The sequence below is a fragment of the Lygodium microphyllum genome, chromosome 8 (genome assembly GCF_053477565.2).
Source record: "Lygodium microphyllum isolate KBCC chromosome 8, Lygodium_microphyllum_v1.1.10, whole genome shotgun sequence".
In the NCBI taxonomy this organism is placed as follows: Eukaryota; Viridiplantae; Streptophyta; class Polypodiopsida; order Schizaeales; family Lygodiaceae; genus Lygodium; species Lygodium microphyllum.
The window spans coordinates 120,968,008-120,995,347 of NC_141142.1; the positions used below are offsets into that span (position 1 = coordinate 120,968,008).

The window sequence follows — 27,340 nt, forward strand, 5'->3', positions numbered from 1 at the left end:
TGTAGGCCAGGATGATGCACAAAGGATATCACAATCTCACAAAACCAAACTAGCATCAAATTGCATTTGTAGGCATTAAAGAGTACCTTGTTGCCTTGTAGGAGACTTTGATACACAAAGGAAAGAGGCATCTCTCGAAACCAAAATAGTGAAATATACAAAATCTACTATCATCAAACATGGAGGCTACTGAAATGGAGCACATACCATTTTCTAACACCTTACAACTCTCTAGCAAGTCTCAAGTGAGCTACCAGCAGTAAGTTTGTTGCAATTTACATTTGCAGCCATTAAATAGTTCTTGTTCTTGTAGCACATTGTAAAGAAGAGAGTACATTTTGATGTCCCACAACCAAACTACTGATGAACAAAGCCTAAGAAATATACAAACTAATACCATCATAAAACATGGAGACTACTAAAATGCAGTTCATGGTAACCATTTTCAACCATGAACAAGAACTACATCAAATCCTAGCATGTCCTTTTTTGAGCTTGATGTAACTAATTAGCATGAGACATTGCAGTGCAAAACATTGTGTCACAAGGAGATTCAAATTCTTGATATCAAAATGTGACCTCGCAAAGAAACCCATATGAAATGCTAGGTTAAAAATTGCAAACTCCATATGATTTGATGGAATAGAAAGGCACAATCCCAATGGTCACACCTCCAGCAAATGTATTTAAAAAGTTGTTACTAGGATGAACAATGGCTGGGTAGTATGGAAGTAAACAGTGCTGAAATCACTGTATTATTGGAAACTTAAAAGAACTATACAATAACCCATAGAGCTTCTATGAATAAAACCATCAAAATGTGAGGCAGACATCATACAAGACATGGAAACAAATGGAAATTATGATGAAATGAGTGCTGCCTTACTAGCCTTGCAGTTTCAAATCAATTTCAATTCCAGTCTAATGTCCTCATAAAGAAAGCAGCTTGGATAAATATGCAGTCTCAATTTTTTCACTTGAAGCGCAAACAAAAATGTTACTAGGACTCATTCTGGCCTAGTACATTAGGGTATGACTAAGTGGCATGAAAAATGAACAGTCCAGGATCCTTACACAAGTAAAAACTGTGCAAAAGAATTGTTTCTGGGACTCATTATGGAAGGGTGAGTTGGAAGAGAACATTCCTACTTTCTATGCTTGAAGCAAAAATAGTTTGTGCACATCAATTTAAGCGGGTAGCAACTCAATGTTGTCAATCAGTCGTACACGACCAAACCATGCTGCCACACACAAAACAGCTGGACAGTTTATCACCTCCAGTTTTGTTAAACTCTCTTGTTCAACAATCTGCACAAAGCCAAGTTATATCTTTTAAGCATGAGCATGTTATTCACCGTTTTATTTCACAACGAAAATAAAAAATGAATGCATCAAATATTCAGACCTCAGCATAGTCAACTCTTCCACCAGCTTGAGAAATTATGTTTTGCACCATGTCAGTCAAGAAAGGAACACTACATGACCCACTCCTCACAGCTGCTTCAGCTTTTTTGAGAGACTTGCTAATAGACAGAGCCTGCACCAGAATTCAAGCTTCAGACTGTTTTTGTCAGCAGCTTGTATAGGGTATATACTAAAGCAGCTTAAAAGTGGATGAAAACATTTACAAAATGCCACAAGCAAACTCTTAATCCATGAATAGAATAGAGAATAATTCTTTGAATGGTCAATAAGTTTGATCAGTCTTGTTTCAGACTTTCCTGTCTGAATTTGACTTGGAATTCAAACTCAATCCCACCCAATCTTGCATCTCATTGATTTAAAAAATAACGTTTTCAGAAAAGAAAATTCTATTAATAACATCTCAGCAAAAAAGCTTGAGGTATATTATATATACAAATAGAAGGAACTCTACAAAGAGTAACTAAGTACATCACAAATACAATGGTTGTGTGAATAACCAATCTGGTGGGCTATAATGCCAAACCATCTAAGAGGCAGCGTGGAAGAAGGTGCCTGAGTCCATCTCTGTAGAATAGCCTCTCTTCTCTTCCTCATCCTGTCAGAGCTGCCCTGCATCTTCTCCCATCTCCTGCAAAGAATGTGAATGATCTCTATCCAAATCCGCAATGGATACATCTCGTGAAGGTCAATAACATGGCTGCATCTCACAGTCCAGATGTACCACACTGATACTCACAATCAGCTCCCATCTGTGACAATGTCCCTAGGCCCACTATGCCTACAAGTAATCTAGGGTAGGGATCCTGCTCAGATGCTGTCCAATAATGAGAAAAGAAAAAACTCCCTTGAATATCCTCATAGCTGCACATTGGACCTCAATCTGTGACCCACGCTACAACACCCCATGCCGCCACCATGGTCTCTGCTGTGCCACAGAATATTATCCTGAGGGCTCTCCTCCATTACCTCCTAAGCTCTAGGTAGTCCCATAGGCAATGGCTTTATGCCTCCTCTAGCTTGCCGTATCCCATGCACGCCACTAGGTCCCTACCGTATCCAAGCCAAGTGCCAACCACTAAGCTCCTATGAGCTACAAGCCATAGGAAGAGAGAGTTCTTCCTAATCATAAAGCTGTCATGTCATCTCCTCCAAAAGTCATGAAGGAACTTGTCTAAGATTCCCTCCCTGTGTCAACGAGGGGTGGTTGCTGGTTGTGCTATGATCCTGCTCCTCTGGATCCTCCTCCACAACCTAGTAGTATAGCCAAAGAAGGCCACATCGCATGGTCTATGAAGGAATAGATCCCTCCACACCCACTTTCCTAGACCCCACTATAATCTTTGTAGAGGCCTCCTCTGATAAACCCAATGTCTCCATCCATCTACAAGTCAAGTATATGCATCTGGGTCAATGTGCAACTTCCTATCGAAATGTGCCACTACTCTGATCCTCCATCTACAACATCCACTGAATACTATCTATTCCTCACGCTAGACAAAACCATCCTCCTCAATCATGAAAGTGACTGTCCTATCTTTGCTAGTTGCACAATGACTGCTAAAAAATGTTCCCTCTAGAGAAGAGACCAATCAAAGTCTAAGAAGTAACTATATTTGCTTGCCAATCTGGTGGAATACTTTCCTTCACAGCCTCAATCATAGCTTTGGCTCCTCTAGTGGTGTTATGTGATGGGTGGCTCCACTATCCACTATCCAAATAGCCTAATGGCCAAAAGGACAGGTCAAGTGGGCCTCTAGGCTAGCCTCATCTGAAGGCAACTCACACAATTTGACATCCCCTCCAATGTTGAAAAGGGAGGAGACTATGATGGCTATCCAGAGGTGGTATGACCTTGACATCTCCACTAGTCCTATGCTAGAGGATGGCCACCACTTTGGCTTGAGTGAGGAGGATTACCTATTGTAGGTGGAGCTAAGGTCTGAGTAGAGATGAAGGGTGACTAAAGCTTTGTACCCTTGGCCTTTGAGCAGCACCAATCATCAAAATGGCCGACCTTTTGACCGCCGTCTTGGGAGACAGGATATTCCCTTGTGACTCACTATTCTCTTGCCCTTAATTTTTGTCATTGTTCTTGCCTTTCCCTTGCTTCCCCTTCTGAGAAGTGGAACTTAAGTCCCCCTCTGTAGATGGCAAAGAGCACTACTTATGAGCTTGATCAAACAACCATACATAATGCAACAGCTAGCACTCAAATTCAAAGAAAGTAGGCAAGGTGTAGACTTTGAAATCACTTGTTGCATTAAACTGAAGTATTTTGATGGCAACTTGCTTAAGAACGAAGTAACCTAGTCATCATCAGACTTGAGAGGTGAGATAGTGGCAAACGCAGCAAGTAACCACTAGTACTCAACACCTTAAGGTCATCCCGCTCAATGATTTTGAACTCTTGGAGCTTATGGTCAAGGCATATCCATTGGGTCCTAGCCCGGGCCGCATAACGGGTAGTCAAGTGAGACCAATAGTTAGATGCTAGATCAAAGTGTTGGAATTATTGATGGAATTCAAAAAGATGACCTTGCATTAACTCAAGAACGATTATAGCATCACAACTTTTACAAGAGCGGATAGCCTCATAAGAGGACAAACGAGGGTGCGATTGGGGTTCCAGCCCTTGAACAACGTCCCATAGGTTGAACAAAGCAATGACATTAGACCCAATGAAACAAGTCTTATCAATGAAAGCATTCTTTGCAAATGAAAAATATGAAAAGAACTTTGAGGTGTCCCATAGGAGGGATGAGGTGGGAAGATAGAAGTAGAGCCTGGTACTACATGTGGCACCATAGGAATAGACATGGTGGCACAAGGCCTCGCAAGGTTGTCCATGTTCAATGGAAAGGACCTCTAGTCCCATCTATCTTGTCTCGTCCAATTAGTCTGATCTCATTCAATCCACTATGATGGCATCCAATGATAGTTTGTTCCCGCGCAACAATAGTCATCTTTGAACTAGACATTTGAGCAACCAGTTTCAACTGTTCATGGGTGGCTCTCTCTCTCTCTCTCTCTCTCTCTCTCTCTCTCTCTCTTTTTCGTAAAAGGTAATTGTATTAATTACGAAAAAAATACAAGATTACTTGATTACAAGATAGTTGATGACACTAAGCCATCAGGTGAAGAAGTTCTCTCGCTCTCTCTCTCTCTCTTTCTGATTACAAGAGACATGAGGGCCCTAGGCCAACGTGTGGGAAATCCCCGTAGTAATGCACTAAAAAAGTTACACCAATCATGGCAACGACCTAGAGGCAATTGCCATATGCCAAGGATGCAAATCCTCCCGAGGGAGCATCTCTCTCTCTCTCTCTCTCTCTCTCTCTCTCTCTCTCTCTTTTTGTGAAGATAATTGAATTAAGTAGTAAATATTTATATCAGACCATCAGGTCAACAAAGAAGTAACAAACATTAACTCTCTCTCACTGGAAATATTTACATGAGGCCTGCAGGCTATCAAAACCACCAGAAACCTATTACATGAATAGAACTAATAAATCACACAAAAAGAACAACTGGAGTAGAGCGAACAATCGCCAACCAGGGAACAACAATATCCGGAAGAACCAGGTTAGTTGACATCATAGAAGAGATTTGCCATGACACTAATCCACGCACACGGGCCACATGCCCATGGATGCCTGATGCTGAATCAAAAATAAAGGCATTCAGAGTACACCATATATGCCACAGGGCTGTCCATCTGAGGAAATGGAATAGGCAAGAAAAATTAGAATGCAAAGAAGGCATAGAGAGCATATTTCCCATAATACACGATCGAGCTAGAATGCAATGCTGAGTTATGGAGAACCACACTCGGGAGATGAAATTCCAGATCTATATGCAACAAGGCAAGAGACAAAGAGATGAAGCAATGTCTCATCACATGTAATGTAGAAAACATGACGACCTGCAGAGATCTTTCAAGCACGGAGCACATCTCCCGTTGGAAGACCCCCAATGAGCAGCCTCCACATGAACACTTTACCCTGATATGGAACCTTAGACTTCCAAAGCTGGATAAATCTTTCCTGCCACTTCTTTTTGCTATCCCGAAGATGCCATAACTTATTAACTTTCCCCATGACCCATCTCTTAGCCTCCACCATTTGATGATATATCTGATTAGCTAACCTTTTCTCAAAATCATCAAGAAGCACAAACATCCAGTCACACCATGGATACAATGGTTGTAACGCAGACAAAGGAGAGAATCTCTAAAGACTGGTTTGTATGGACGACCAAATGCCACTATATGCACGAGGCACCCTAAAATACTGACAAATACGCTTGAAAGAATAAAGACGGGGCTAGAATAAAGACGGGGTTGCCCGAGAATAACACCATCAAGGATTGTCTTCAACCCCAACCTAGCTATCCGATTAAACTTGTCTCGTTGCAAATCTTTTTGTGGCCAATCCAACAACCTTGAGGAAGCCAGTATTTCTCCTTGCAGCGAATTTTCCTCCTTACAAATATCCGGAGGACACCAAATTGCAAAACGAAGCATCTCCTGTCAGGATGCAATCAAATGAGAAAGGAGAAAAGACTAGGATACCTTAATAGGCCTCATAGAATTAAGCACATGCCACCAGGAAGCATGAATAACCATGCTACCATGAGAGATGCTAGTCTTTTCTATGAAGAATTTAGCGATATCTGACCAAGTATGACACTGAATACATAGACTCTGCAAAAGGGATAACCTCAAAGCAGCCATATGCAAATTAACATCCAACAAAGCTGCACCCCCCATCCTTTTCGAAGTAGTCACATGTTTCCACGAGATTCATACCTGACCCAACCGATCGCCTTTCTTTTTCCACAACATGAATCTAATAGGCTGGACCAAATCCAAAAGTGACTTCTTAGTCCAAGGAAGCAATGGCATAAAGAATGAAATCATATTGATCATAATGCATTGAGCCACTTTTAGTCTGGCATGTAGAGGCCAGCTCTGAGATTTCCAATACATGAACCTATCATGAATTCGGGAGGCCATCTGATCGAGCAAGGCACAAGGAGCAACCTCCACACCAATAGGATATTCCAAGTGTCTCGTTATATTGCCCCTTGGGATCACAATTCCATTTCAGCCCAAGGCCTGCAGATCGTTCACCTTGAGCTGCCAACTTATCCAATAATGAGAGCATCGGGTGAGTTACCAAAGCAAACAGCAGAGGTTGAGGCGACAGCCTTGCCGAAGAGACCAAGATAAGGAAATTTCCTCTGTAATCCCTCCATTAAGAGCATACGAGCCATAGCACCCTGACTAATTGTATCAACTAGAGAAATCATACGGGGCCCAAAACCCATTGTAGACATTAATTGCCATAGAAATGACCAACTAACATGATCAAATGCTTTTGCAATATCTAGCTAAAGCATAACAACCTACTGGCTAGAAGCTTTGTCATAGTCAATTCCCAGTTGAACATTCAAAATGTTGTGCATTATATTTCGACCTTTAATGAAACCGTATTGATGTGGATGAATGAGGCGGGGAAATACTTTCTGCAATCTGTTGGCAATAATTTTGGAAAAGATTTTACATAACGACCCCATAACAGAAATGGGTCTCCATTGTTTCAAGGAGGTTGGAGAGGGAACCTTGGGCAATAGTCGAATAATAGCAATCTTTCAATCCGAAGGCATCAAACCAGAATTCCATACTTGCTGACACAGTCAAGTTAATGGGTCCTTAAGCATTTCCACATGGGCTGAAAACAGCTCATTAGGCAGCCCATCCCAACCACGACTTTTCCTACGCGGCAAGTGGGACAGCACTTCTTCCACTTCATCTTCTGAAATATCGGCCTCCATTAAATTCACCCATTAAATCTCTCTCTCTCTCTCTCTCTCTCTCTCTCTCTCTCTCTCTCTCTCTCTTACACACACACACACACACACACACACACACACACACTCACACACACATACTTTACTAGAGGGATGGTGATAGACGTGATTCATAGATTGCAGAATGGAAAAGCACAAGATCATGATAGCCTTGTTGGGAAACATTTTTTTCGTGCATGTGAAGTTATTGTTCCCTTGCTGATCTGCATTTTTTATCGAGCCATGTGTGAGGGTTTTCCAGCAAGTTGGACAGCGCATACCATTGTATCAATCTTTAAGAACAGAGACACTATGATACTCGAGAATTACAAAATGATCATGATTGGTCACTACCTAGCTAAGATATATGGCTGCATTTTAGAGCATGAGCTTAGCACATAGGCTGAGAGATATGGGTATAAAGCACAAGGGCAGGCAAGCGTCAAGAGAGGGCTTACTACACTTGATCATATATTGACACTTGGAGCTATTATAGAGGAAGGTAGGGCACGTGGAAAGAAGATTTATTGTTGCTTTGTGGATTTCCACAAAGCATTCAACAATGTCCTCCAAGCCAGGCTCATGCAACGACTACAAGATATTGGCACTACAAAAGATCTACAATGAGGAATTTATTCCTTGTATGAGTCAGTGACAAGGAGCGTGCATGCTCCAAGAGGGCCTCCTGATATGATGGACAATACCATCAGGGTGAAACAAGGATGCCCACTTCCACCTACTCTCTTAGGTGTTTATGTTGATGATCTCTTAGATTGTGTGGATAGATTAGGAGGATAAGGTGCAAGCTTGGTTGGCATATTGATATCCATCTTGTTATATGCAGATGAGCTCTCAAATTATGTGGATAGATTAGGAGGACAAGGTGTGAGCTTGGCCAGCATATTGATATCCATCTTGTTACATATGGATGATGTAGTATTGATCATGAACTCCCCTGAGGGCTTGCAAAGACGACATTAGCTTACTCTCGGCAAGGATATGGTTGAGTATGCTAAATCCCATGTATATCTAGGAGTCACATTTACAAGACCTACATTTTCATTGCGAGATGCAACAATTGCTAAGTAGAATAGAGGTTACATAGCACTTGGAGCACTTGAGGGAAAATGCGCATATGCTCAATCCAAGGAAACCCAAACTAAATTATGGCTATTTGATACATTGGTTACCTTAGCCTTGCTATATGGATCCCCAATATGGGGGCCATGTCTTTGCAAAAAGATATGGAAGGGTATTGAGAGGCCTTAGTGATGATGATTGCTCACATGATACGAAGCAAACCATACGTACCTCATGAGATTATTAGACCAAAGATTGGAGCAACAGGTGTGGTCATGGAGGCATTATTTCAAGCTATAACTTGCTTATAAAGAATATTGAAGCTCCCTCAATATAGATATCCATGGTTGGCATTGACTTCCTCCAAATGGTTAGTGAAGAGTGAGGATACACATTTTTGGTATACGGAGATGTAGTCATGGTTCAAGATACATGGATTAGAGATGGATAAACTTCCACCACTCTCGTACAGTTTGGATTGCCCATACTTGCATCTCACATATACAAAGCAAAATCAAGTTATCAAGGTAGATATTGTGAAAATTGATACAAATTGTACATACATGCATCTCCAAGAACCCCTTGGTAAAAAGATGGCATAGTATCAGCATCATTTCCTACATGTGTCAACAAAGGGATTCATTTACAGCTCGTAGCAGCATAAGCTTCAAAAAACTCATTAGTCAAGCCATCCCATCTTTGAAGGAGTGGCATACAAGCCTTGGAAAAATTTATTCGACTTACATGAAGCATCTTGTAAATTCTCAGTCAAGCCTTGCAAATTGGCTTGCTTGTATGATCTTAGCTAGAATTGTTGAACAAGATTTGTCAACCTTGTGGCCAATGGTAGCCGGATCGAATCATTTGGAGAATCAATTAGCAAGGAGTGGACCAATGCCAGCATCGCTTCAGCTACGTACCGACCTTGCCTGCAAAGAGAAGCATGATGAGTGCAACAATGCTTGGCAACCCTTTGCATGTTATGAAGCAATCGCTCAAAAGAATCACTAGCCCCTAAGGGGAAATCAAGCAAAAGCCTATCCCCAAAATTGCACATAAGGGGCAACTAGGTACGCAAGCATGTCAAACTACAAATGAAAATGATCTAACAAAACATATTGTTGTAGTGCCCAGATGTCCAAAATCTCTGGCAGGAAAGCATCATCGTGCATAACACACATGCGGTCCAAGCAAGACCATGTGGTAGAGTACTATGCTGATTGAAAGGTAAATCCTAAATCCAATGGACGAATCCAAGATCAAATGTCATGCTTCAAAATAGCCATTTCAAAATTATGTCATGCATGGCTCTTAGGTGCATCCATCACCAAGTGCTTGGAGATAGACTAAGAATGATGAACACACATTGAAATCTCCCATCAGCACTCTTGGTCTACCAAGAGATAAGAAACCTGCCAATCGATCCCATAGCGCCCATCTAGACAAAGAGTCATTTGGTGCATAGAGGCCTACCAGCCATAGTACATCCCCTTCAAATAGAATTTCACCAACCAAGAAGTCGCCATGGACATCATTCTTGACAAGGACCAATCGAAACTTGTCATGCACAACCATAAGCACACCTAAATAACCTTGAGCTAAGCCCCTTGCATAAAACAAAAAGAACCCATGGCAATCCATGATTTTGCCAACTTCACCATGATTTTTATGCTCAAGAGCACATAACACATCCCATTGATTATCATGCAAAACGCGCCACATATCATATTGCTTGCTGCATGAACAAATGCCACACACATGCCATGTGGCAAGCCTCATATGTCATGACAAAAGAATTTCAATATTGAGGCTGATTTTGCCTTGACTAAATTTTTGCAAACAAAATATTAAGAGTGTCCTCGTCTAGAAAGTTAGCCAATACTACAAATGAGTTTAAGTTATTATGCTCCACTTTAGAGGTGGAGGGAGCATTTTCTTGTTTTGGAGAGGCCCTTGGGTATCAACGATCCCAAAGGGTGATCACATTACCATGGGGATCAAAAGCAAGCTGCACACAAGTGTCTCGTCAATAGAGGCCTTCAAAGCAGAAGATTTTTGAGGGCCCATCAAGACTGCAGCATTAATAGTAGATACAGACAATGCCTATCTTTGCCACGCACATACGTGCATAAGGGGTCTTGTAAAGTGCTATGCATAGCTACTATCAAGCTCACATCAAACTTTTTACCTCTTATGCCACGGACATCAACCCAATCCTAGTTGAGGGAATCCAAAGGTTACGTAGTTGTTTCCCTATATCCAATAGTCTGCATCAGAGCCTCATTTGCTTGAAGGCCATGATCCATAGGAGGATCAAGTCAAACCCCCATCCACAAGTGGTCTTCTCCAAATTCAACCATGAAATGTCCTAATTGCCCACAAGAAAACCAATGTCCTGCAACAGTTCCCCACTTTAAACAATAGTGCAATGAAGGGATCCCAAGACAATCAAAGCACGGCCAATTGGGCCTTCTATATGATATATACCATAGCATGCACATACGGTTGTGGTTGGCACCCCATAAGCAAGGGGAACCAATACCTAATCAATGACCCCCATAGTATCCTTAAGCAAAGGCCAAATAGACTACAGGACAGCATTCAACTTCATACCATACCAAGCATTCCAGCTGAAGCAACCTTTGGAAGTCCACCAACGGTTTCCCAGCCACTACGTGCACCAAGCATCTATCAAAGAACAGTGGAACTCTAACCAAAAGATCATCCTGAGAGCTTGTCGATTTAAGCATTATCTCATAGAAGCCTCGTGGGCCAACAAAGATTTTATCTACACATTCTCCTTGTAAAATGGAGTTTAATCATTGGCAAATCCAAGAGAGCACCAAAATCCTACTCGTGAAAAAGGGATGGCACCTCTTTCACAGAAGGCTGAAAAAGGACACAATATAGTCTTCATATCCACAGTAGCATCCAAAACATCCTCTTTGTCCTGGTTTGGAAAAGATTCTTGGTTGTCTTGAACATATTCACTCAATAACATATTGGCAAATTCCAAGAGATGTTCTCAATCCAAGTCCTGGGACTCCTCAACAGCTGAAGTCACTGGCACATAAGGAGCACAATGCTCAGTTTGTGGAGGGGCTTGAGAATTCATCATTACATCATCAGGGGTGTACTCATTGCATCCCATCACTGCATTGGAGACATGATTACTGCATTTAACGGATCTCATCTCTCTCTCTCTCTCTCTCTCTCTCTCTCTCTCTGTGTGTGTGTGTTCCCCCCCCCCCCCCGCCCCCACTCCCACCCCGCAAACAGCAATACTCTGTCCTACAATAGATTCTCTCCCTCTTTTCTACTAAAAGATGCACCGAGGGCCAGATAGCACACGCAGTAGCTGATGCTCAAGTGGGGTGGCAGTTTTGTTTAGAAAGGAGCCTTACCCATGGACCTAGGTACTCCATCAAGATGAGCAAGCCACATAAACGTGAGTGAGGGTGAGAGGTGAGGAGTGCACCTTGTATATTGCCATATGCTACTTCCCCTCCTTGACATCCAGATATCCCCCCTTCAAAAAAAGGGCAGTCACCATATATAGTTTTGGATGCAAACACCTAGAAGTTCTCTAGAGAGGGTGGCATCATCTTACTAGGGGATCTCAATGCTTGGACATCCTGTCAGCAAGCACGCTTTTTTGATACATCAAAGGAGAGGTTACACAGGCAAGAGTTGTCAAAATTGGGGATGGAGCATGTATTGTAGAACATGGGAGAATACACAGAGTATGGGAAGTACTTCATTAAGATAGGTGCGATATATCACAATCCAAACTGCCAGACTAATCTAAACCATGAAAATAATCCAAACTGAGAAAATTTGTTTGCCTGCTGTCCTAAAAAGATGCACACATAATCAAAAGAAGGGGAACTGATAGAGAATGCTGAGCTGCTACCCTTTAAACATGGAAGGGGGGAGGTCGGATCTAGCATCTTCTGAGGCTGGCTTGGTGTACTGAAACAGGCTTTTCACAGCACAATCCAAACTGCAAGACTAATTAAACAGTGAAAATAATCCAAACTGCAAAAATTTGTTTGCCTGCTGTCCTAAAAAGATGCACACATAATCAAAAGAAGGGGAACTGATAGAAAATGCTGAGCTGCTATCCTTTACATGTGGAAGGGGGGAGATCTGATCTGGCATCTTCTGAGGCTGGCTTGGGGCAAAAAGAAGGGCTAGGAAGCCCACACATTACCTTGACTAGTAAAGCCAAGGTCTGCCAGAACCCTGCCATTTTGCAACTGCTCTGACGTAAAATACAACACAGCATACCTGTAGATGTTGCATCTTGGCTAGAAGGATTGGTGGCTACTGAAATGCAGCTATATGGGACATGAAATACTAGAAATACAGGCAAAAATTGCTGCATGTTGGAGCCATCAACCACCACTGCAGCTCCCTACTCTCAATTTTGCATATGTGGGCAGGTAGATCAGGAAATGCAAAAATGCTGAAACTGCCCTTATTACCAACTGTAACCTGCATAGTGAACACACGCACGAGACGAGAGACAGCAGGGGAAGTACGAATAATAAACCTGAGCAAGACTGACTAATTGAATGACTTACATGTACTTCGTACACAAGAGGATAGACTCACCTGTGAGAGCCTTTGACTATTTATATACATTCATATAATCTGGGAACAGCAGATCATCCCAGTACTGATAAATACTAGATCAGATCAGCTCGAAACTGCTAAAACTATCTGAAAATCTACAGAAATAATCCAGGAAAAAAAAGAAGCCATGTGGAAGCATGCCTTTCTGTATTGTTATATACATTCCGATTTAGCAGAGAATTGATTCAGCACACTGAATTCTGACATGTTATGGCAAAATCAGAACTAGATTGCACATTTCCTTGGGGGAGGCATTCTTCAAATGTGCAGACTTTTCCCTCTATTCATAACTGATAAAGAGCAACAGATAGGGGAAGCACTATTCTCCAATGTAAGTTTACAAATAAAGGCATGAATTCCTTGAGCACATGAATAGCTTTGGTTATGCTTAACTGTTGAAAATAGAGAACTCTCAAGCAGTTTGACCCAATCTTTGGGTGGACATTGAGAATCCTTAAGCACGTGAATGGCTTTGGTTATGCTGAGGTGTTGAAAACAGAGACTTCTAGAGCATATTTGACCCCATTGGTTGGACATTGAAAATCCTAGTTCTTTTGGACTTGGGGACCATTTTTAGAAAGTGATCCTTTGTGTTTGGAGTGTAGGCACTTCTAGGGTTTGGTCTAGGGTCTCAATCTGTGTGCCTAGATATTGAGATGCACCCTCATCTAGGACAAGACAGGATTGCCAGCAGTGACATTAAAATCATACTACAAGCTGAATTATTAAAGTCTACTCCTTCACAGCTTTAGTGTCCTTCGCTGAATCTGAAAAGCCAACTCGACCATCCATCTACCATCAAAAATCTAAGATCTCCATAGTGTTTTGTTCATGCTCAAATTATAAAACCCCAGGAATAGCATAATCAAAAAACAAAAGCGCCTATTTCAGTAGACAGACTGATTTCTTCGATTGTCACATTTTTAGATGAGGGTTATGACCACAACTTTCAAAATAGAACAAATAAATTAAGCTTTAGAATTCATCGATCTTATGCACATACAACTGCTAGTTCAAAAGGAGCAAGCATCCAACTACAAGATCCAGAAACATTAGTATTAAAGTTAAGTGAACCATATACTTCAAGAATTCTTTTGCAAGAGAACCTGACCTGCACCCGCTCATCCGATGAAAGATAAACGTTACGTGAGCTCATTGCCAGTCCATCTGCTTCACGAAATAGTTCACCACCAACAATTTCTACTGCGAAGTCCAAATCTCTTACCTATAAAGACAATGAGCACTTGCAAATGATTCAAAATCTTCTTGAAACTCGTGCCAAACTTTTTATGTTTGCATTTATTAGTGTAAGATCTGAGTCCACAAAACATATGTTCCTTGAGCATTTTACAATGGTTGCAATACAAGACACACCATGCGACAAATGAGACGCCATTGTTGGTAATCCTTCTTGCCAAACACTGCAATATCTGGCTCCACGATGTTGAATAATTTTGCAACAACTGTGGCAACCCCCTTGAAGAAAATAGGCCTGCTGTGCCCACATAACGGAACCTCAAGTCTCTCCACTCTTATCCACGTCTCATGTCTGCGACTTTGAATATCAGCAAAAGAAGTCAATGACTGGGTTTTGCTTGGATCTTTCAATTCTCGAATATCATCAACAGTCAAATGTACATCTTTAGATATACAATTCTTCTTTTCTTCCCATTCTGAATCTCGTTCATAAAGATCGTAAGGATTGAAGACTGCATCCACACCTAATGGCTGAAACAAAGTGCATCATCTTAGAAATATACAAGACGTTTATTTTTTCTTTAAGAACGTTCTCATATTCCACAATCATGCTGAGTGAACTATGTTGGCATCCTTACAACATCCTCATATTCCACAATCATGATGATTGAAAGTGAAGTGTGTGAGCACCAGTAACTGAGGGTGGTGGGGGTGGGGGGTTGGTGGTGGTGTTTTGGTGACGTGTGTATTCATGTCCAGTGGCTAGGCAGGGCTGGGATTTAATGTCCCATGTGTGGTCTTTTGTGACACACCAGCATACCACATCTGTTCTTAGGTCTTGGGTAAAACGCCAAACTACCCACTCACAGCGCAAACATCCCCCTCTGTCAATTTCTATGTTCGAGGCCTTTGGCATATCTAGAGGACACTTTTATATTTTATTCAGCTATTGGTATCCATAGTCATATTGGACATGGCAAGAGATTGTTGTTGCAGCAAGTGGATGCTCTAGTGTCTCCTTATATTGTGTTGAATCCTTTGTCAGGTACCTGCTACATGGATGCAGATCAGTTGTTTGACTCCAATTGTGCCTCCTCCATGCAGGGTCTTCTTTCTAATAGTAGCCCGATAGCTTCGTAGGTTGTTTCCGAGATGTCTCTTTGGCTTTAGTTAGTTTGCAAGAAGGCCTTTTGTACGTAATGGGTGTAGCTCAGTTGGTTAAGTTGAACTCATGGCAACCAGAAGGTCTTAGGCTCAAATCCTACATTCCACATGGTCATTTAGTATAGGTGTTTAAAGAAGGGAGATTTGAACCCGATTCGGTGGATTAATAAATACTTGACTTACCACTAGGGTAGCCACTTTATTTATGAGAGAGGGAGAGAGAGAGAGCTAGAACTAGTCATTACTTTGTGGAAACCGAGGCACCATTCTAAGCAAAAGAGGCTGAATTCCAGAATCTTTTCAAGGGCCAACAGATGAAGGACCAAGGCATTTGGAAATATTATACTTCATAGCACATCAAACCGATACTAACAACTCATGGTAGAATTGGTGGTGTTATATCTTGAGATTCAATACCACCCCCTTCCAAAAATACTATCGTTCAAAAGGTTTGAGGGTTCTTCTACCCTTACAATTCTCTTTACTCTGAGCTGTTCATTTAAAGGTGTGTGTTTGACACCAAAGCAATGGCCCACTAGCTAGGATGTGAGATGGAGAAATTGTGACACATTGCTTCAATTGTGGAAATAAAATGACACATTTGCCTCAACTATGAAAGTCCAAGATGAGATGAGCTTGCATCCCTTGGCAAGAAGGTGGCATCAAATGACATGACTATCAATCTATTGTCACATCTTTTGTCCCAAAAGTATGATCTCTTCTACACTAGCCTCTCACCTCTAGTGTTCTGGACACCATCACCTAGGAGGAGGCAGTCTCTAGTTCTTGAACACTGAGCAAGATGCACGATGTACGGAGAATAGGATCAAGTGGAGCAAGATTGCTACTCCAGCCATTGCAGTTAGCACATCATCTACCAAAGGACACAATACGAAGAAGAAACGGAAGAAAATCAAATCAAAGTTTTCTTCCGATCTAATTCTAACAAAGAGGACAAGTAAAACGGCTCTCCCAAGTGTCCTCACCTCAAGAAGATCTCGCATCTTGAGGAGAAGTGCTGGAAGAATTACCCCAACCTTGGTCTCAAGCAGAAGGGACCTACCTCAACTACTTCTACCATTACGACCAAGTCAATCTTCCTTGGCATTCATCGGGAAGAAACCTCTCCTTTGGCTTACTCGCCTTCTGAGAGACCCTAGCTCACGGATAGTGGTATGTCAAGTCACATGATCTACAAGTGTGATGGACTCCATGATCTCTATTCCCATGAGGCTTCTATCACCATAGGTGACATACCATCAATGCTTATCACTAGTGCAAGGACCATGTCGATTCTACCAGACCGTCCATCTTTGAGTTTCGTGGTGATCTCTATGTTCTGAATTTGCATTTCCATCTCTTCTCGGTCATGGCCTTATCCAACTCTCACGTTATCTTCACCAAGCTGACCATATTTGTGGAGGGTACTACCTCAAGAACCATTCTTTGGACAAGTTAGGAGCATGGGCTTTATCAGCTCCATTCACCTTCTTTTGTCTAGGGCCCTCCTCGGCATCTCCCCATTGCCTCACCCCTTAAGATACCTTCCATCCCACAAGTTCCTACCATCCCTACTTGAATCCACTATCGCTATCCTTTTCAAGAGGGACACAAACATTGATGATGCCCTTGTGGATTCGCTAGCCCTTCTACCATTTGAGAGGGGGATTCCCAAGATCAAGATGAGCTTTATTCAAAGTTTCTCATCCTCAAAGGGCCTTTACCTTGTGCAATTGCTACTTTCCATATTTTCCAATCCACCCTTCCTTGCTACTATGCCCATCCCATGCACTTCATTCCCTAATGTCCATTTCTAGCACAAGCACTTTATAGCACCTTCACTATAGGTCCTTGCTATCGTATTCTAATAAGATCAATGCCTTGGTTCATTCCATCTTGACAACATTCAATGTGACTCATTCAAGGCCTCTCTACTCCCATTGGCATTTTCTTGCCACCCCTTTCAACGGGTTCACATATGGAGATGAGATCATGCTACTTGATTGAATTTCTTCATCAACATTGACACATTCCCATCTTCCATTAGATCTACTTCTTTTGCCTTTGGCCATCCCCACGATCTGAGAGGGGGCGTTGGCAAACATGTATCAATATGTTTTTTCCTGCATTAATTGTCTACTTGTGAGCCTTCTTGAGCTAAGAAGATCGTTACAAACTGATTAGCTCTTTAAGGCTGCCTCAAAACATGTTTGTTACCAAATTTTCATTAAAATTACCAAACTTTTCTAGAGAATATGTGCATCCCATAAGCCAAATCCTAATTTGGGAGGATCCATACATCTATAAATAGGAGGCTATGAAATGTCCACACGGAGGATTGAACCTGCATACTAGACAAAAGCTATATCCACGAATATAAAGGAACTGAACATCAAACTCGTCTCCCTACCATAGAGCTAAATAGGCTCACCCCCGAGCCTAGGAGCTACCAACACTTTGGGTCACGACCACATCCCAAGAGCTAGTGTCTCATACCACTAGCCCGCACCATCCTAGTGTACGAACACATTGGCCTATAGGCAAAGAGTCCAAGAGTGGTTTATACATTCCCCTAGGATGCAACTTGCACATGAGACACAAACACAAGCCATATCCACAGATAAAAGAAATTGGATGTCAGACTCACCTCCCACCCATAGAGCCAAACAACAAGCTCACTCCCAAGCTTGGGAGCCAAGAATACTCACAGTTATGACCCAAGGGTTGGTGTCCCATACCACCAACCCACACCATCCCAATGAACATGTGTCGATCAACAGGCTAAGAGTCCAAGAGTGGAGATCACAATGAATGTGCACAATAGGGCCTTGAGTCCTATAAATAGAACTGACTACCCTAACCCCAACTTATGCATACACACTAAAACACATCATAACCATAGTAACCAATGCTACTAACACCCATCTGGATGCCCAAGTAGGTAACGCTTCCCCCCCTATGAATGATTTTGTTGTCCTCAACAATATCCTCAAGAACAAAGTGGGAAAAACGATTCTTCAACAAACATACCGACTTCCAAGTAGCCTCCACCTCCATGTAGTTTTTCCACTTGACCAAATACTCAAGATAAACAATTCAATGGGATTGTTTAGTCCTAAGGTCGAAAACCAATTCGGGTTCAATTGAAATATATCGGATGGAGTCCTCAAGCCACCAAACTTCCTCAATTGGAACAATCAATTCACCTTGTCCCAATTGTTTTTTCAAAAGACTAACATGGAACATAGGGTGAACTTAAATTTCCAAAGGCGAATCCAACTCATAGGATGCACTACTTATCTTTTTTATAATCTGGAAAGGATCACAATACCTCGAAGATCATTATAACACTTACTGATAGTGATCAAATTAGGGTCCTTTAGGACTTTATGGTAAAACCACATGTCCTCTTGGAGCTCTCGAGGAGTATGATGTTGGTTAGTATAAAACGTGGCACGATCCTAGGCTGTTTTAATACTTCTCCAAGCAATCATCGATATCTCATATATATCGTGCAAAAAGCCAACCACAGATTACATTTTCACCCCCTTGAGATCGATGGCACAATCAATGGTTTCGGCTCATAACCATACATAAGTATAAACTAATAGTCGGATGCTTAGTGTTATTATAAGCAAACTCAATCTAAGGAAGATAATGCTCCCAATCACATTGCTTGCAGAAGATGTATGTACCTAGCATATCCTCTATGGTTTGAGTTGTCCTCTTGGTTTGTCCACTGAATTCAAGATACTCCAACGATGACATGGACAATCGAGTTTCCAGTTTTTGAAAAACCATTTTGGGGGGTCAACTTAGGATCCCTATCATTGATTATTTCATCAAGCAAACCATAAAGTTTGTAAAGATGTTTACCAAAGTGACTGATCAACCCATGACTTTTCATGTTATCTACTCCACTTTCTATCAGGAATTTGTAAAGGATATAATATCCCTGTCTGTCTGTGCCATTTAGCTTTACTAACGAGCACTCACGCACATAAGACTCAATTATAGTCTTAATTTGCGGCCAAGAAAAGTAGTGAGTAACCAAGGCCAAAGTCCAATGTATGTAAAGGTGTCTAAAATCCGAATGCCATCCATCAAGATGATATGTCCAAGACATAGCAACTTCGTGCCAAAACATTCGCACTTGAACAGTTTTGCAAACAATTGCTCTAGTCTTAAGAGAGGTAATACAATATGCAAATGTTTCACGTGTTTTAGCCATGGTTTATGCTTGATTATACTTTGCTATGGTTGGTTTTACCAAATGAGTTGAGCTTATGAGAAATAGACATGTCACATGATAATCTAGCAATGTTTTTGAGATTCTTTGTGAGTCTTATGTTATATTATGATTGGCTGGTAATTTCCAACATGTGTTGGGCATATGGAATGGTTGAGCAATAGTGCGCAATGTTATATTAAATATGATGCCTTGTGGAAATTCCAGTCCACTATTTTGATTTTGATGAATCTAGCAGTAGAATAAAGGACAATTGTAAGGATTTTAAGAGAGAGGATTGTCATGAGGACATGTATTTTCGAAACCTCACTTAACATATGGATTAATTTTTAATCACATGGTTAAGTAAATATTGCACATCTGAGGTGTAACTAGGGTTAGAGTAAATTTACGAGCCCGATATCCAAGAAAATCACTGGATATCAAAGACAAAAGTTGCTATAAGTTATGCTGCACAGGTACTTGGTGGTATCTAGTACTAGTTATTGGCCTAGGTCATCCATTTGGCCATAAGTGTCAGTTGGTGACACTAGAGAAGTGGCGTTTAATGATAATTAACACCATTCTCATGGTCAAAGATGATATGGAGACACTCAAGAATAAAAGTTGCCTAGCCAATTTAATTATTTGCCAATCAAATTATTTTTCTAGACATCGAAATAATTATTAGATTAATTTTTAGTATTTAAAAATTAAAAATTAATATGTACCTATGAATAATGCTGGAAAAACCATTTGGGAAGGCTACCACTTGTCAAAAATGATTGTACAAGACTGAACGATGTCTTTAGAGACTAGCAGTAACCTCAAGAAGTATGCCACAAATTGGAAGCTCCAAGATTTGGATTCAAAAGGGCTGAAGTTGTTTTCAGTCAATTTCAAGTGAAGGGACCAGCAAATCAATGAATTTGGCGCATTTTCCATCTCCATTAAAGCAGATGAAGGCCAATTGACTACCCGAATCAAAGGGCAAATTAGATTGAAGACTTGCTAGTCATTTTCGACAGCAAGAGGAGTTGGAATACTGAAAGGGATTGGAAGAATCCCATTGTACATCAACTTCTTCTTCAATCAAGTTAAAGAAATACCAAAAGGGATGCCAATTTTGGGACCAACAAAGTGTCCATTGTCCAAGATTGTAAGTTATTTTGAATTTCTCAGTTTTGTAATAAATGTTATTGTTGTAGCTAAGTTGTAATCAGGGAATTACCATCCGTCCATGAAAGGAAGACTGGTTTTAGAAACACAGTTCTCTGTGCATTGGGCTATCAAAGAAATCACCGGAAGGTGAAAAACAGCTATCGAGGGAGCGGACCGCACTCCTCTGATGCCGTCAAAGATGTAGAACATGATCACCAGCTGTCGAGGAAGCGAACCGCAGTCCTCTAATGTCAAGGATTGACCTGGGCAGCAAAAGATAGATCCTAGAGTGTTGAAGCTATCAAACGTAGGGAGAGTAGCTCAAATGTTGACGCCAAGTGGATAATGATAACGCCAGATGATGGAGGATGAGCCGGGCTACAAAAATGTAGGTTCTAGCAACCTCTATGATAGACAAGTAAAGCCAAGTGATGGAGGAGAAACCAAGCTACAAAAACGCAAGTCTTAGCAGCCCTTGTGATAAACGAGTAACACTAGGTGATGGAGGAGAAGCCAAGCTACAAAAACGCAGGTCCCAACAGCCCGTATGATAAACAAGTGACACCAAGTGATGGAGGAGAAGCTAGGCTACAAAAATACAAGTCCCAAGAGCCCCTATGATAGATGAGTGATGAAATCACTAATGCTCAGTGATGTAGACTGTTGCTAGAGGCTAGGATGCTGATGCCAAGCTAGAGATGATGACACACTAAAAAGAGAAGCTCTCCACACTAAAAAAAACACAGGTAAACCTTGAACTCCTATGTCTCTAGGACTAGGGTAGAGAGTATGCACTAGAGAGTGTATCATCCTCTAACAAATCCCAAAACACAGCAAACAAACTCCGGAAGTGTATAGTAGCAAATGCATATCTATAGAGTTTATATCAGTGCCAGATGAAGCTGGGACAGCTCACAATGGGCAACAGCTAAAAAGTGACTAGAATAGGTAAACGACAGTTGGCAGCTCCAAAACACAGCAGTATGCTGCTCTTGTGGATGATGACATCAGCACCAATGCAGCAAACGCAAGCAGTAAACCACTTGGCAACAGAAAACTGACCAACCAGCAAGCAAAAACACTAGAAAAACAACTCTCAAGACTGGAAAAAGAGGTTGCCCAGCACCAAAGACAGTTGGCCAACAGAAAGAGCAGTTGCCAGCCCAATAGGAGGGGAGAGAAAGCCAAAACATAGGTTTATAAAGCTCTTGTAGCAGAAAACGAGACATTCTTCTCTTGCATTCTCACTTCTCTTCAATCCCAAGCTTTCCAATCAAGGCTTAAGTATCAATGTGGGTACCTAGCTTTGGTACCATGTAAAGAAATGCAAATAATCAATGAATGTTGTATGAAGGGGCCTTAAACCTCCATGTCTAGAGAACCAAGAATGAGGTGAGGTAAGAGTGGCATTGGAGATGCCGGAAACGGCCCTAAGAGTGTGTCATACAAAAGTACACACTCAACTGTCCACCATGGTTTAATGATGATATTGGATGATGATGGCATCAAATCGCAGGTCCAGCAGGCTGAAATCACAGATCTAATAACAACAATGATGACATCAATGCCCCAAGCAGTGGCAGGAGTTTGGCTGTTGAACAGCCTGCTGATTCAAAAAATGTAGTTGTACATGGTCGACCTGATCCAGCAAGTTGCAACATGCTGGATTAGGTCAACAGCAGCAACTGGGGGGCCTCAAACTCAGTAAAACACATGTGAATGAGGTCCCAAATCAAGTCACAGGCTGTAGGCATGTCGCCAGATGAAAACGCATTGTCTAAGTCACCAGGCTGTAGGGGATGTTGCCAAATGAAAATGTGTTGTCAAATGGCTAGCAGCTAGTCATGGACAGCAGGCAACTAATAGCAACAGCTGAGATCAACCCCACTGATGGCAATAACCTCCAGGTGGGCAACAGCATGTGTGAAGATATCAATCAGCTGATAAGAGTGACCAGCAGCTTCTCCATGGGCAATAGTGTGAGGATAGTCGGCTGATGGCTGAACATTGAGAGTGATATTGATCAGGAATGAAGGATGCACTAAACACCTAGCTCTCTTTATAGAGGATTTTGATGCATTGTCCTACTGTTCAAAACTAAAGCCTTTTATTTTTAGTAATTCAACATTAACTGCTTTTTGGAACCGTTTTAAGGAGAACTAATTGGGGATTAATGCATTGTAGTGCAAACGTTAATATTAGTAGCTCAACAATGGGCAGCAGTGGAGTACACAATGACTGATGGCAAATAGGAGAGTGATGAGAATGATGAAGGATGGAACAGGATGCCCACAACATGTCCTTTTATAGGTCATTTTTGGCACTACTGATTAAAAATAATGCCTTTCGAATAAATAAGTATTTTTGGTATTGTTTTAATGTAGTAAAACTAGGCATTAATGCATGATAACTTTGTATTAATGCATGTCATTAATTTTAGTGGCTCAACTGCCCATTCCATCCTTAGTCATCACATCCAACAGCCATATTCATCATCACCATCATCCTTGCAATCCATTGCTACCAGCATTCAGCCCACCCCCGAGGGCCTGTACTCATCCTATGCATGTGGCCACTACATCCTGGGGGAGACTTTGTTGTCATTCCTGCTCTACATCTTTGCTGCTGCATTTGGGCATTCTACTGCTCCACAACAGCTCCAAAGGACTCGGCTGCTGCTGTGCTTTGCTTGCTGTCCTACAGTCATGCTGTTGTTGTTGCCCACAGATCCTGCATCCTGGACCTGCCACATCATACAACAGAGCATGGATGCTGTTGCATTGCCATCCACGAGGTGCTGCTGCTGCCAGTGTGCCACATCATCGTATTAGCCAAGAAATAGTTGTGTTTTCTTTGTCTACACCCACCCTGCAGTTGACCACCAAGAACAGTTCTGTCTCCTTTGTCTGCACCCACCCTGCAGATGACCAGCTGATTCTCATTTTTTGGTATCAAGTTTGGCTAGTTGCTCATCTTCAGGAACCATTCCAATATGAGATTCTCCTGCTATTTGAGGTGCCATTGACAACTTTGTCAGTCCCCCCTTCCGCCCCCTCTTAGAGAGAAAAATACATGTTATAGTTTCTCTTCCACCTCTATATCGAGCCTCTGACTATGTTGCAGTTGGTTGAGCACTGTAGCATTCATTCATTCATTACATTGCCATTTCATTTCCATTCATTCTGAGCAGGGATTTGTTAGTCATGGTGTTCATACACTTTTGTGCCTTCCTTTCCTCACACCTGCGTTCTGAGTACTGTAGACCTGCGTTTTTCTGTAGCCATAGCTGTATGCCAGCCTGCAAACACCTCTGTATAATTGCAACTACTTTGCTCAGCCTCACCCTGCTGAGGCCACCTGTTCTAGCGCCAAATTGCTGTCTTTCCAATCATGATAACCTGTTCCAGCCCGCCATCTAGGCTGTGCACCTGCGCCTCGAGCTGGCACAGTCCCCCCCAGATTCATCTCCACAGTTCGTGACGTCTGCAGTTGATTCCAACCAGTTTCCTGCTGTGTGGCAGATCTGCACACCTTCACTTTCAGCCCTGTTCAAGCTGTTGCAGCTACATTTCAGCCTGTAGGCATCCCTGTCAGCAAGACAACAGTTTCTCTTCAGTTGACAGTGCTGGTTTCTGAATTATCAGTCTCAGAGAACCTAGCAAATCCTGCATTTTGGTAGACAGCCACCTGTAGCAACCCAGCACATTGGACAGCCAGCTGTAGCAGGCCAGTATTGCATTTGCACCATCTAAGAAGGTATTTACTGAATTTTCCAGTGACAGCATCGATGTTTTTTATGAAGGTTCTTCTTGTCCGTAACAGACACAATGGGCACACCCACATTTTCCTCTTCCTGCTTTAGCAACACACCAACTATTCTCTCTAGAAACTGAATGCCAAGGACATTTTAATAGAGAGGATGTCATGGACAGCAGGGCAGCCTGCTGGGACCCAAAACTCAGCAGTAGGATCAGGCCAGGAGCAGAGAAGGGTGGTCGCCAGGCTGTGGAAGAGGGCGCCTAACTGTGGCAGCACTTGAAGACACTGCTATGATGAGAATGAATGGAGTTATGAGGGGGTGAAGGAATGACCATAACATACCCTATTTATAGGGAAGTTTGGTGCATTTGTCCTACCATATACAAAAAATGCAAATAAAAACAATAGCTGGCAAAGGATGACTACAAACAGCAGGAAACAGGATTGACCATGATTTGAATAATGATGTGATGATAGCTAAAGAGGAGAAGACAGCCATAAATAGCGAACAAGTAACCAAACTGGCCGACCTGATCTGAAAAGAGGTCGGATAATCAGAAAGCTCACAACTGAACTGAAAAAACATATAAAAAGCTGAAGGACTGTCCAACCTGCTATAAACACTCATAAATAACAGCCAACTACTGAGGGATGCCATGTGGCAGTCAACAATCAAGGGATCACAACCGGTGTTGGCTGTGTAAATGGCAATCATGCTGGATAGACCTGGATGGAAAGATATGAAGAGAGCCTACTGTGCTACCTCCATCTAACACGCGAAGGATGCAAAGACTGACAGACATGACCAATACTAGAGCTCCAAACATCACCCAACTCAAACTGAGGCTCATAACCAAGAGATGGACACAGAGAATGACATGGAATGAAACCACTTCTAGCATACTCTTGAACTTGTCCAAGCTGATTTGTGTCAGCCGGTACATCTTTGGGCAAAGCATCTACTGCATGTTAATTGTCCATAACTTCCTTATATACAATTCAGGCTTTCTTAAGCTGGAGGCATTGCAAAAACTACAATTGGAGTATGGTGGAGTCTGGAGAGGCAGACTACTCACATTGTCAACACGACTAGATCAAATCTTGGTGGTGAGTTTACTTCGGACTTTCTATGCTTATCAGTGGCATTGTGTGCCCCAATCTATGCTTGAGCACACACTCTTTAGTGTTATATTATTCTATTCACACTGTCCCAGTTAAACCCAAATTCTAATACTGTGGAATGAAGAGTATATGAAGCCCATTGAAGATTGATGGTTCCCTTATTTACTATGAACCAATAGGTCCCTTAGGCTGTTGATACTCTGACGCCTTAGGTGGCTCACCTTGAGAATGAATCTTAATTTATAACCTAATGTAACTTTCTACTTGATCACATCCGGCATTTGCACAGAAGGATTGTGCCTACAGCCAATAGAATGGTTGACTTGCTGATTATATCTGTTGTAATCTTAAACAGATGTCCACATCATGGAAGCACATGTGCATGTGAAATCAACTTTATAGAGTGTTACATATGTCATATCAGAGAGTGTAAGGATCTTGTGCTGACTGGATATGGATGGAAATGTTATGAAGTCTAAAATGATCATAAAGAAGTAGCATACAGAGTGTTAACAGAGAAAAGACAGACACACCTCCAGCTTCTTCAAGTCGCCTTCAATGTCCCGGGGGTATGTGCTGAGGTCCTCTGATGGGGCAAATTGCATTGGATTGACATAAATGGAGACAACGACAGCTTGGGCACGAGCTTTGGCCTCTTGAACCAAAGCAAGATGGCCAGCATGGAGGGAACCCATGGTGGGAACCAAAGCAACAGTCTGGCCTTCCTGCCTCCTGCATCGTGACCAGCTGCGCATTTCTTGCTTCTCCCTGATCACTTCCATATTGTTGTAGAGGAGACAAAAGTGTTTTACCTGGTGTTAGAGATCAGGCAAGCCATAATGACCGTCGTTAGGAAAACATGTTGGTTCTGTGTGACAGAAAAACAATAAAAGCACAACGGAGATGGCAAAACTATGACCTTGTTGAAGCAAAACAAGAGCAAGGAACTTTCCTTTGGACTATGCTGTTTGCAAAGCTACGCAGCAATGCCAAAGGTCCAGCTGACAAAAGACATTATGCCAAAGTACGTTCGTTCATTCATTCATAGCTTTCATAATTCATTCATTCATCCATATGCGTAAAGGTCTTCGCACGACGGTATAAGAAGATTCTTTTTGGTCGTAATAGGGTAGCTCTAGCCCATCGTGCAGAGACCAAACAGAACAAATTCAACTGATACAAAAGGAGTGCAAACTCTTGGTACACGGAGATTCTCTCTCTCTCTCTCTGAGAGTAGCATGCAGTTATGGAAGCTTGACAGAGGCACATCAGAAGCAGAGGGAAGGAATCCGAGAATGCCACGTACTGTGAGCTTAGTGGAGTAGCGTCGTCAACCAGGCCGAGTCTCAAATTTGTGAGAGTTGAATAGGAAAGCGCAGGTCAATAGGAAAGACAATAAGTTGAACGCTGCTGCCTGCGCAGGGGTAAGTGTAGGCTTTGGTGGGACCCGTGCTCGCAGAAGGAGAGCGACGGACTCCGGAGCGTTGTCGAAGAACGAGACGATAGCCGCCGTCCCAGACGAGAGAGAGAAACCGTGAGAGGAGAGAGACTAGCCGCCAGCACATCGGAATATGCCAGGTAAAATCGGCCTGAGCGAGTTCACCACGTACCTCTAAGAGCCACAGGCCACACCCACGTTAATGTAATCACGTTAATATGAGTGTGGCTCAAACCACTCGGACTCACTAAGTGCAAGAAGTTCCAAGACTTCTACAA

The 27,340-nt window shown here is 42.1% G+C and overlaps 1 protein-coding gene across 2 annotated transcripts; it reads right to left on the reverse strand.

Annotated features, from left to right (window-relative positions):
* Positions 1-672: 672 nt before the first annotated feature.
* Positions 673-27,191, reverse strand: PANC (pantoate-beta-alanine ligase). 2 transcript variants are annotated; one of them, XM_087683486.1, is made up of 6 exons: positions 26,931-27,191; positions 26,158-26,436; positions 14,368-14,721; positions 14,105-14,218; positions 1,406-1,537; positions 673-1,308 (listed from the first exon to the last, which is right to left on the reverse strand). In XM_087683486.1, the coding sequence occupies exons 2-6, from the start codon at positions 26,404-26,406 to the stop codon at positions 1,189-1,191; spliced, it is 969 nt and encodes a 322-aa protein (XP_087539612.1). In that variant the 5' UTR covers positions 26,407-26,436; positions 26,931-27,191; the 3' UTR covers positions 673-1,188. The 2 variants fall into 2 exon arrangements, with proteins under 2 accessions (XP_087539612.1, XP_087539611.1); XM_087683485.1 differs by having other exon boundaries at positions 26,544-27,191.
* Positions 27,192-27,340: the final 149 nt, after the last annotated feature.